The 12,633-nt window shown below is 43.2% G+C and overlaps 1 protein-coding gene across 2 annotated transcripts in view; it reads left to right on the top strand.

Annotated features, from left to right (window-relative positions):
• Positions 1 to 672: 672 nt before the first annotated feature.
• The window catches only part of gpr155b (G protein-coupled receptor 155b), a 31,876-nt gene continuing 19,915 nt past the window's right edge, over positions 673 to 12,633 (top strand). For both annotated transcript variants that reach the window (XM_034216500.1, XM_034216501.1), the window contains exons 1-6: positions 673 to 818; positions 1,903 to 2,117; positions 2,560 to 2,707; positions 3,132 to 3,261; positions 10,395 to 10,570; positions 11,240 to 11,392. In XM_034216500.1, the coding sequence (XP_034072391.1) occupies positions 1,960 to 2,117; positions 2,560 to 2,707; positions 3,132 to 3,261; positions 10,395 to 10,570; positions 11,240 to 11,392 (765 nt within the window). In that variant the 5' untranslated portion in view covers positions 673 to 818; positions 1,903 to 1,959. The remainder of the gene's footprint in view (positions 819 to 1,902; positions 2,118 to 2,559; positions 2,708 to 3,131; positions 3,262 to 10,394; positions 10,571 to 11,239; positions 11,393 to 12,633) is intronic.

Below are 12,633 nucleotides of genomic sequence, written 5' to 3'. Positions count from 1 at the left end.
ACAAATGGTGAGCTTAGCCACATAACAACATGCTATAAAATGCCATTTTAAAATATTTTATCATTTATTTTTCTCTTCTTTAGAGAGAAGACACATCTGAGTGGTAGATTCATTTGTATATATGATTCGGCATAGTTATTTAATAAGCCTATGTAATTCATACAGAACACAGCGCATACTAATCACCATCAAAGGCATGACTCACATAATACATATTTATTTATTTCCTGATGTATTTATGTACTCTCTTATTTTTTAACTGTTTATTTCAGCTTTATTTATTTCCAAAATGTCACTTTTATCACTGGATTTTCTTTTACTTTTTTATTATTTTTATATATTTTGTATGCATACATTAACTCATGCTTATTTATTATGTCTTTATTCTCATGGCATTCTCAGTCCTCCATAGATTGTAGTGTACAGTGTGTAGAATAGTAAGTGATATGATTATAGACACAATTGTGTTTAGGGCACTTTAACTGCTTTACTGAAGGCATATTGGTTTCGTATAAAATCAATATTTACTTACCTTTGTTGCAGTTCATCTGTACTGAACACATAATAAACTCCAAAGATTTAATCATTGACCTTATCACATGAGTGCAGCACCGCCGCACGCTTTTATCCAATCACAGTCGGAGCTTGAAGCGTATCTCGGCGCTGATTCGCCGAACCGCCTGTCCGTCATGTGTTTAGGGCGTTGCCTTTCTCGGCAGCTGTCAGATGCAGAGCTTCTCCTCTAAAACGGCCGAAAACACGGCAGGACAGATGAATATTGGACACTTGTGAACAAAAACAGTCTTTTAGAAACAAAGGTAAGCACTTAATTTCTTAACAAGTCGTTTTTAGTGATATATAAATGCCAGGTGTTGATGATAAAGCTTCTAACGGTTATTATTCCTGATGTTTTTAGCACCTAGCTAGTGCTAACGGTCACCTGGCAGTTACAATGGAGCAGTTGGATTTGTAGGCTGTTTATCGCATGGATATTAAGTGACGTAACATTGCCGTTAAATAATAAAATAGAGCATTACATGAACCGTTACTGAGCTAACTGTTTCGTTCAGCAAAGGGTTAGAAGGGGGGCACCATGAGACTGTTTATCATCCAGAAACACCCTTATTTACATTAAATATTAATATAATCTGCCTTGTTTTGGGCTCCCTGTAGTGGGAAGTAGGGCTTCACAATTAATCGAAATGTTGTCAAAGTCTCACCATGGACTATTTTTTAATTATATTGATATAGTGTTTAAAAAAGGAGAATTCAGCAGAGTATAAGGGGCACTATGAGAGACTGTTTACCTGGCAGAAACAGCCTATTTGACCGTATATATTAATATAATCTGCCTTTCTTTGGATTCCCTGTAGTGGGGAAGTGTTGTACAATTTATCGAAATGTATAATCATAATATGTTTCTGTTATATTGAGAATAAAGTGTTCCCTTTGTCACTTGTCATACCAATACTACACATATTTTATTGTATTCTATTTCTATAATTTATCTATATTCCATGTACATATTGCTATTGTTATAATAGTTGTATTAAAATAGATTTGTATCTTTATTTGTTGGTCCTTTTCTTACAGTGTAGCTTCTTTAACTGTGTTTATTGTATTTATGTATGCACCAAATACATCAAGGCAAATCCCTTGTATGTGTTAACCTTGCGTATTTTTGTATGCCGACCCGGAAGCGAGCATCTCCCTGGTTCCCTTGACAAAAAGCCAATGGGATTTTTCCATTGGCTTTTGGAATATTGCAGAAAATAAGCTTTGTGGCCAACACATGTTTATGATACTTACACATTTTGTTAAGCAGGAAAACCTCTTTGTGTTAACACTGTTTTTAGGAGCGTTGTACATCGCCACTCATTGTACATCCCTTGTTTCCTCCAGAGTGCTGATCCTCCCCAACCATCTAGCGGACCATCGGACCCCCATCATATCCTCATCATGGAGGCCGCCAACAGCTACGTGCTCATCCACGGGAAGAACATATCCCAAAATACCCTGGCAGGCTCTGCAGCCGGGCCCCACATGTCCATCGATAAGCTGTTCCCGGCTCTCCTCGAGTGCTTTGGCATCATATTGTGTGGCTACATAGCTGGCAGGTAGGCAAAAGCAGTTAACACAATCTCACAGTAAACACAATCTCACAATTTAAAGGGATTATTATAACGCCGATACCTTTAGTGAACAGACTTGCAAGTGATAACTACAACAGTGTTTGTTTCTCTCTGTCACAAGACTTAAATCGCACTTAATTCAAACTCAACACAAACAAAGTAAGTCTAGCGAAAGCCTTCCTGTCTTTCTACTGTTACGACAATCACCACCTTTGTTTTTGTCCACAAACAAACCCCTAATCCACCCAGTTAAATATGAAAATATACGACACGGAGTAGTCTTTCATAGTCTTTTAAGTTGGTGTCACATAATTAGCTAGCATTTCAAGTTTTTGCTATATGCTGGAATGACCAAATCAACATATAAATAGTTATCCGTGAACAACATCTGTGTGTTTATGGCTAATTCTTCCATTTGACCCTACAGGGCAGATATCATCACACAGAGCCAGGCGAAGGGTTTGGGGGCCTTTGTGTCTAAATTCGCTCTTCCAGCTCTGCTCTTTAAAAACATGGTGCTGCTGGACTTTGGAGACGTCATCTGGGCGTTTCTATGGAGCGTCCTGGTCGCTAAGGTTGGTGTCTGACTGTCTGTTTATGTATCTTATTTAATTCACTTAATTAAAAAAATAGCAACCTGTATTCAAGGTCATACAATAAGGCATGTTTTGTTTTCTTTACACTGCCTGTAAATACATACATAGTACATGTAGTGACAAACCAATAACAAGTACACAATATATGTTTTTACTTTCTTTGTTATATCATGGTGTAGGATTTTAAGAAGTCATGTGATTATAACCTACATTTGAGGCTCCTCTCCTGCAACCTAATTTAATTTGTTTTTGTTTCATTGGACTTTTATGTATTTTATTGTTATATTAAGTATGTTGCAGTGTTGGAGAAGCATGCGATTTAAGATTTCCATAGCCCAAACAATTCTGTAGCTGTTGTGTGTATAAACAATAAAGCCTTTGAATGTTTGCATGCTGTGTGTAGGTGACGGTGTTTGCGCTGGTGTGTGTTCTGACTCTGATGGTGGCCAGTCCAGAGTGCAGATACAGCAAGGCGGGTCTATACGCCATCTTTGCTACGCAGAGCAATGACTTCGCCTTAGGATACCCCATAGGTGAGGAAGACACTGATGCTTTCTACTCAAATGCTCTTGAAAATACAGTTTTTAAAGGTCCCCTATCATACAGTTTTTCATCAATATATCACAGGTGTCAGATATATCCAGAGCATGTCTCTGATTGGCTGAAACACCAAGCAGATCATTGCAGCATTACCCATAATCCCCTCTGTTTCAGCCCTGTTTCCAAAGTGCTGATTCTCTGTCTGTTACTTTAGATGAAAATAAGGAGCCCCTCCCCACGCCCCTCTGAGAGACATTTGGTTACAAAGAACTCAATGGTGCTCTAGAGGAGATTCAGGTGATAAGGTGGGGGGGGGGGTTACCTTGGTTGCTGATTGGCTAATGGTTACTCAAGCCAAAATATCGTTATGACATCATAAAGTGGCCAAAATCTGATCAGCTCATTTTCAGACAGGTTTTTATAGAAATGGATCAAAAAGAGAGAGAATCTTTGTTCCTGAAACTTTCAGAGTCTCTTTACATTACATTGCATTTAGCTGTCGCTTTTATCCAAAGAGACTTACAATAAGTGCGTTCGACCAACAAAATACAAAATTGAAGAAAACAGAATCATATAAGTACATCGGGTTTCATAGAGCAAAAACATTTCAAGTGCTACTCAACTGGCTTTAGATAAGCCAGTCCTTTATTAGTATATAAGTGCTTTGTTAATAGTTCTATTGCTCGAGGTGGAGTCGAAAGAGATGAGTTTTCAGTCTGCGCCGGAAGATGTGCAAGCTATCTGCTGTCCTGATGTCAATGGGGAGCTCATTCCACCATCCTGGAGCCAGGATAGCAAACCCACGTGTTTCTGCTGATGGGAACTTGGGTCCCTCTCGCAGTGCGGGTGCAGCGAGCTGTTTGGCTGATGCAGAGCGTAGTGCACGCGCTGGGGTGTACGGTTTAACCATGTCCTGGATGTAGAAAGGGCCAGATCCATTCACAGCATGGTACGCAAGTACCATTGTCTTGAAGTGGATTCTAGCAGTTACCGGAAGCCAGTGAAGGGAGCGGAGGAGCGGAGTGGTGTGGGAACATTTAGGAAGGTTGAAGACCAGACGAGCCGCTGCATTCTGGATGAGCTGCAGAGGTCGGATGGCACATGCAGGTAGACCAGCCAGGAGGGAGTTGCAGTAGTCTAGGCGTGAGATGACGAGAGCCTGGACCAGAACCTGAGTCGCTTTCTGTGTCAGCTGGGGACGTATCTTCCTGATGTTGTAAAGCGTGTATCTGCAGCAGCGGGTTGTAGCAGCGATGTTTGCAGTGAAGGACAGGTTGTTATCTAGGGTCACACCCAGATTCCTTGCAGTCTGAGTCGGGGAAACAACAGAGGTGTCGATGTTGATTGTTAGGTCAAGAGTGGGACAATCTTTTCCCGGGAGGAAGAGCAGCTCAGTCTTGTCAAGGTTGAGCTTGAGGTGGTGAGCAGACATCCACTGAGAGATGTCAGCTAGACAAGCAGAGATGCGTGCGACGACCTGGGTCTCTGAGCGGGGGAAAGGACAGAATTAATTGGGTGTCGTCAGCGTAGCAGTGGTATGAAAAACCATGCGGGCTAATGACTGATCCGAGCGAGTTTGTGTACAAGGAGAAGAGGAGGGAACCGAGAACAGAGCCCTGAGGGACCCCTGTAGTTAATTAACAAGGTTCGGACTCCGACCCTCTCCAAGTAACCCTGTAGGTACGGTCTTTCAGGTATGAGGTGAGGAGGGAAAGTGCAGAGCCTGAAACTCCAAGTTCTTGGAGAGTGCGAAGGAGGATCTGATGATTCACCGTGTCGAATGCAGCAGACAGGTCCAACAGGATGATGACAGAGGAGAGGGAGGCTGCTTTAGCTGTGTGCAGTTCCTCAGTGACAGCAAGGAGAGCAGTTTCTGTGGAGTGACCTGCCTTGAAACCAGACTGGTGCGGATCCAGAAGGTTGTTCTGATGGAGATAACAGGAGAGTTGTTTAAAGACAGCGCGTTCAAGTGATTTAGACAGGAACGGGAGGAGAGAGACAGGCCTGTAGTTTATAACATCAGACGGGTTGAGAGTGGGTTTCTTTAGGAGAGGGTTTACTCTTGCCTCCTTGAGACTGTTTGGAAAGTGACCAGAAGTTAGAGAAGTGTTGATGAAATGGGTGAGAAATGGTAGAATATCAGGAGCGATAGTCTGAAGGAGGTGTGAGGGGATAGGGTCCAGAGGACAGGTGGTAGCGTCCTACCACCTGTCCTCTGGACCCTATCCCCTCACACCTCCTTCAGAGGTAGAGGTAATGAGGGTAAGAACCTCACTTGGAGAGAGAGAGGGGAAAAGGAGGTCAGTGTGTGGTGGAAGGAGGGTCTGGTGACCCAGCGGTGAGTAAAGGTGAGTCAGAAAAAGAAGAGCGAATATCATCAACCTTTTTTTCAAAGTGGGTAACAAAGTCTCTTGACAGAAGTGAGGAGGGGGGAGGGGCTTCGGGAGGGTCCAAGAGGGTGGAGAAGATGGAAAATAGTTTTTTGGGATTGGAATAGGAAGATTGGATCTTATCTTGAAAGAAAGTGCTTTTTGCCTGAGAGATCGAAGCAGAGAAAGAGGAGAGGAGAGCCTGATAGGTTAAGAGGTCGTCACGGTGTTTGGATTTCCACCATTTCCGCTCTGCTGCCCGAAGGACGGTTCTATTAGCACGCAGTGCGTCATTTAGCCAGGGAGCAGAAGGGGACTGACGAGCCTGCCGAGATGTGAGAGGACAGAGAGAGTCCAGAGAGGATGAGAGAGTAGAGAGGAGAGTTTCTGCAGCAGAGTTTGGAAGTAGGAGTTGGAACGAGTCAGAGGAAGGGAGGGCTGAGAGAACCGATGAGGCAAAGGTAGAGGGGGAGAGGGAACGAAGGTTACGGCGGACAGGTGCAGGATGAGAAGAGATTAGTTTGTTATGTTTGGAAAGGGGTAGAGAGAATGAAATGAAGAAGTGATCGGATGTGTGGAGCGGGTTTACAGAGAGGTTAGAAGTAGAGCAGTTCCTTGAGAATATGAGATCAAGGACATTGCCAGCTTTATGAGTCGGTGGGGACGGAGACAGTGAGAAAGCAAAGGCGGTTAACAGAGATGTTAGTTCGTCTATCTTCCCTGTCTGGAGGTTGAAGTCTCCGAGAAGTACAGCGGGAGGGCCAGTTTCAGGGATGTGTGAGAGGAGATTATCTAATTCCTCCAAGAAGTCCCCCAAGGCGCCTGGTGGACGGTAGAGAACAACAATGGTTAATTGTATAGGATGGGTTACTGTGACGGCATGGAATTCAAAGGTGGAAGGAGTGAAGTTAGGTAGCTTGAAGAGGGAAAAGCTCCATTTGGGAGAGAGCAGGAGACCAGTGCCACCTCCTCTGCCAGTGGGTCTGGGTGTATGGGAGAAGGAATATGCAGTGGAGAGAGCTGCTGGGGTGGATGTGTTGAATGGAGTAATCCACGTCTCAGTGAGAGCAAGGAAATCCAGGGACTGCAGGGAAGCGTAGCCAGAGATGAAGTCAGCCTTAGGAACAGCTGACTGGCAGTTCCACAGGCCACCTGAAACTAGATGTTGGATCTCAGTGGAGCATGTGGGATAGACGAGAGCAGGCCGGTTATATCGATTACGAGATACACGGGGCCAGTGATAATTGCGAGAAGACACATGAACAGGAATGGAGAAAATACACATGATTATAGCATGAGGGGATAAACAACCAAATAAAATAAAACACCAGCGATACTTAGCTCAATCAAAGTAGGATTTGCCTCCTCTTTGCCTCCCTCGTGACTCCCGCAGGACTCTAATGTCTTTGTCTGACGCTCCAGGAACGTGCTACTTAAAATGGACACCTGATTGCTGTGTTCTCACAGCTGTGGGGCCATGTCCCTTTAATTAGTTCACTCTCTGCAGCTGGTGGCCCTCAAAAGGAAATCTAGACTGGCTCCCTCCTGAGTTGTTATTGTCTTTTCAGTGGCCCAATGGTTTTACAATTACATTAAACCCTAAGTTATAAAGTTATGAGTTTAACCCTTAATACAGTTACACCTACTCAATAAAGCTCTTGGTATTCTACAAATGTTTAAATCAACTACAGAGCATTGATACACACACTGAAACAGAGAAGTCTAAAAACAGAATGTTACTCACACAATTCTAGAAGTCACCAGTTGTTATCCTGTCAAAATCGAGTTGCACACAGAGGGGACACATGTTGATGTAGAAGAGACATGAAGAAGAGGGGACACATGTTGATGAAGAAGAGACATGAAGAAGAGGGGACACATGTTGATGTAGAAGAGACATGAAGAAGAGGGGACACATGTTGATGTAGAAGAGACATGAAGAAGAGGGGACACATGTTGATGTAGAAGAGACATGAAGAAGAGGGGACACATGTTGATGTAGAAGAGACATGAAGAAGAGGGGACACATGTTGATGTAGAAGAGACATGAAGAAAAGGGGACACATGTTGATGTAGAAGAGACATGAAGAAGAGGGGACACATGTTGATGTAGAAGAGACATGAAGAAGAGGGGACACATGTTGATGTAGAAGAGACATGAAGAAGAGGGGACACATGTTGATGTAGAAGAGACGTGAAGAAGAGGGGACACATGTTGATGTAGAAGAGACATGAAGAAGAGGGGACACGTGTTGATGTAGAAGAGACATGGAGAAGAGGGGACACATGTTGATGTAGAAGAGACATGAAGAAGAGGGGACACATGTTGATGTAGAAGAGACATGAAGAAGAGGGGACACATGTTGATGTAGAAGAGACATGAAGAAGAGGGGACACATGTTGATGTAGAAGAGACATGAAGAAGAGGGGACACATGTTGATGTAGAAGAGACATGAAGAAGAGGGGACACATGTTGATGTAGAAGAGACATGAAGAAGAGGGGACACATGTTGATGTAGAAGAGACATGAAGAAGAGGGGACACATGTTGATGTAGAAGAGACATGAAGAAAAGGGGACACATGTTGATGTAGAAGAGACATGAAGAAGAGGGGACACGTGTTGATGTAGAAGAGACATGAAGAAGAGGGGACACGTGTTGATGTAGAAGAGACATGAAGAAGAGGGGACACATGGTGATGTAGAAGAGACATGAAGAAGAGGGGACACATGTTGATGTAGAAGAGACATGAAGAAGAGGGGACACATGTTGATGTAGAAGAGACATGAAGAAGAGGGGACACATGTTGATGTAGAAGAGACATGAAGAAGAGGGGACACATGTTGATGTAGAAGAGACATGAAGAAAAGGGGACACATGTTGATGTAGAAGAGACATGAAGAAGAGGGGACACATGTTGATGTAGAAGAGACATGAAGAAGAGGGGACACATGGTGATGTAGAAGAGACATGAAGAAGAGGGGACACATGTTGATGTAGAAGAGACATGAAGAAGAGGGGACACATGGTGATGTAGAAGAGACATGAAGAAGAGGGGACACATGTTGATGTAGAAGAGACATGAAGAAGAGGGGACACATGTTGATGGAGAGACATGAAGAAGAGGGGACACATGTTGATGAAGAAGAGACATGAGGAAGAGGGGACACATGTTGATGTAGAAGAGACATGAAGAAGAGGGGACACATGTTGATGTGGAAGAGACATGAAGGAGAGGGGACACATGTTGATGTAGAAGAGACATGGAGAAGAGGGGACACATGTTGATGTAGAAGAGACATGAAGAAAAGGGGACACATGTTGATGTAGAAGAGACATGAAGAAGAGGGGACACATGGTGATGTAGAAGAGACATGAAGAAGAGGGGACACATGTTAATGTAGAAGAGACATGAAGAAGAGGGGACACATGTTGATGTAGAAGAGACATGAAGAAGAGGGGACACATGTTGATGTAGAAGAGACATGAAGAAGAGGGGACACATGTTGATGTAGAAGAGACATGAAGAAGAGGGGACACATGTTGATGTAGAAGAGACATGGAGAAGAGGGGACACATGTTGATGTAGAAGAGACATGAATAAGAGGGGACACATGTTGATGTAGAAGAGACATGAATAAGAGGGGACACATGTTGATGTAGAAGAGACATGAATAAGAGGGGACACATGTTGATGTAGAAGAGACATGAAGAAGAGGGGACACATGTTGATGTAGAAGAGACATGAAGAAGAGGGGACACATGTTGATGTAGAAGAGACATGAATAAGAGGGGACACATGTTGATGTAGAAGAGACATGAAGAAGAGGGGACACATGTTGATGTAGAAGAGACATGAAGAAGAGGGGACACATGTTGATGTAGAAGAGACATGAAGAAGAGGGACCATGTGATGAGAAGAGACTGAGAGAGGACACATGTTGATGAAGAAGAGACATGAGGAAGAGGGGACACATGTTGATGTAGAAGAGACATGAAGAAGAGGGGACACATGTTGATGTAGAAGAGACATGAAGAAGAGGGGACACATGTTGATGTAGAAGAGACATGAAGAAGAGGGGACACATGTTGATGTAGAAGAGACATGAAGAAGAGGGGACACATGTTGATGTGGAAGAGACATGAAGAAGAGGGGACACATGTTGATGTAGAAGAGACATGAAGAAGAGGGGACACATGTTGATGTAGAGGAGACATGAAGAAGAGGGGACACATGTTGATGTAGAAGAGACATGAAGAAGAGGGGACACATGATGATGTAGAAGAGACATGAAGAAGAGGGGACACATGTTGATGTAGAATAGACATGAAGAAGAGGGGACACATGTTGATGTAGAAGAGACATGAAGAGGGGACACATGTTGATGTAGAAGAGACATGAAGAAGAGGGGACACATGTTGATGTAGAAGAGACATGAAGAAGAGGGGACACATGTTGATGAAGAAGAGACATGAGGAAGAGGGGACACATGTTGATGTAGAAGAGACATGAAGAAGAGGGGACACTTGTTGATGAAGAAGAGACATGAGGAAGAGGGGACACATGTTGATGTAGAAGAGACATGAAGAAGAGGGGACACATGTTGATGTAGAAGAGACATGAAGAAGAGGGGACACATGGTGATGTAGAAGAGACATGAAGAAGAGGGGACACATGGTGATGTAGAAGAGACATGAACAAGTGGATTTTGCACAATAGGTGAGCTTTCAAGTCTCCTTTTCTCTGTGTTTCTAGTTGATGCTTTGTATCGGAGCACTTATCCAGAGTACCTGCAGTACATCTATCTGGTTGCCCCGGTTTCTCTCATGCTGCTCAATCCCATCGGCTTCGCTCTGTGTGAGGTGCAGAAGTGGAAGCAGACCAACCATTCACACAGCACTAAGCGCATCGTGGGAGTCGTAGTCCTACAGGTAATGTGTGTGAACAGTGGTGCAGTGATGTTGTAGGCTGTAAGCTAGCATCGTAAGGGTTTCTTTGGACAGTCGGCATTTGAAGTTCTGAATATTGCTGAATATAAGTTTAGCAAACACATGTTTATGAAAGTACAGGTTTTGTTAAGCTGAACCTTCTCCACATATTAACACTCCTTTATGATTTTTGAAGTCAAAAGTTAACGTTAGGCTATAAAGGAACTATAGCACGGTCACTTGACTTGACTTCACCACCGCTAATGTTGGGCGTGATGACGTTTAGTTTAATTTAGACACTTGTTTGAGATCGACCCTATTTCAGGCTAACAACCAAAAACTGAATTACAAAAACTAGTTAGACAAAGTTACACCTAAAGATTTTACCCACCATTTTTTGTGGTCCTTCTGAAGTATGGCCGTATATATTCTGAAGATGCTATGGAACTTAATTTGAGTCAGATCATTTTCATTTTGGAACAATCTAACACTCATATACTTACTTATGGTTTATTCATTGCCAGTTTTGTGTTTATCTTTGTTAAGCCTGCTATAATCTTGTGTTCATCCGCCTTCTTTTCCCTAACTTTTAATGTATTTGAAGTGTTGTTGAATGTATGCCTTTTTGTTTTTATGTAAGTTGATCACTCCCTCTCTCTGCCCCCCCTGCAGGTGATGAAGAACCCAATAGTGTTCATGGTGATAATAGGGATCCTCTCCCACTTTGCACTCGGCCAGCAGATCCCCGCCGTGCTCTCTCAGTTCATCGACGGCCTGGCCAACTCTTTTGGAGGAGCGGCTCTGTTTTACCTCGGCCTCACTATGGTAGTTTCTTTTGGTTGATCACATTACATTTTGATTGACTACTGTAAAGTCAGCAGTAGTTTTTTTTAGCTAAGTGTAATTTGAATGACCTTGGATGAGATTTCAACAATGTTGACCCCTTTTGTTAATGCAAAGGGTAATACATTTTTTGTATGAACCAAAACTCTGGGTTTCCGGTCCTACGACGCTGGTTCTCTTTTTAGCGGGCTAGATCTCCATGGTAACTTATGCTGAGCGGCTAGCCTGCTCCGGAGCAGGTTAGGTTCCAGGCTAAGAGATCAACTTAGTGAAAGCACCGCCTGCTGACCAATCAGAGCTCAGTGTGCGGAGTTTAAAGCGATCAAGTCATATTACAGGAGAAAGGAAATACAGAAAAGCTGCCGTTGCAGGAAAGACAGAAATCCCCGACTGTGTGAACGTGAACATTAATAGAATGTCACCTCCATCTTCAGAGCAATCTGACTATTATAACATTAGCGTTAAGAAAGCTTACTTGAATATCTGCCACAACATAAGTAACCGGATCAGAGTAACATTAAGTACAGTCCGCGGCATATCACTTCATAATGTATCATATATTTCCTGATCTGAGTCAGCTGAGCCGTATCTGGCCGTGCAACACTCACAGTGTCACATACTGTATGCAGAAGGATTATTTTAAGCAACACATTAAGTTGACGAAACACTCGAGTCAAATGTAATTAAAGTCAGATCGTGTCTTAGACGGGGCAGTGATATCATAAACCTGTTAATGTACGCATTCAAACACTTGTTCTGTTACCAGCTGTATTCACCTTGCAGGTGCAGCTCTGTGGCTTTGATCCTGGATCAAGTGTTTAAGTCATGGATGTTTAAAGTTTAACTTCTTCATATGTCTAATATTATAGTTCACTTTTCATTCTGGAAGTATGACCCTGCGTTGTCAGTACGCTTCTCCATGTTTGTGATTGGTCAAATGTTGCTAGCCCCGCCCCTTTTATGTGTGCACCTAACTAGAAAGGGCAAAGCTGGCTCGAGTTAACGAGTTGATAACCAGCGTCGTAGGACCGCTTAGCGAGAGCGCGTTTGTTTTGGATTAGGTAAACCGGGTAACTCAAACATATCCAGGTTATGTTGAACCGGCTTCGTAGTACAGGCCTCTGGAGTAAAGTGTGCAGAGCCTACCTATGATGCTGTATTTCTGTTTGTCGTTCAAGGTTTCAAGGCTTTTATTAGTCATACGAACATAGCTACAGTGTAGT

Source organism: Gymnodraco acuticeps, unplaced genomic scaffold, assembly GCF_902827175.1.
Source record: "Gymnodraco acuticeps unplaced genomic scaffold, fGymAcu1.1, whole genome shotgun sequence".
In the NCBI taxonomy this organism is placed as follows: domain Eukaryota; kingdom Metazoa; phylum Chordata; class Actinopteri; order Perciformes; family Bathydraconidae; genus Gymnodraco; species Gymnodraco acuticeps.
The sequence above is the reverse complement of the archived record's forward strand: the minus strand, read 5'-3'. Positions and strand labels throughout refer to the sequence as shown.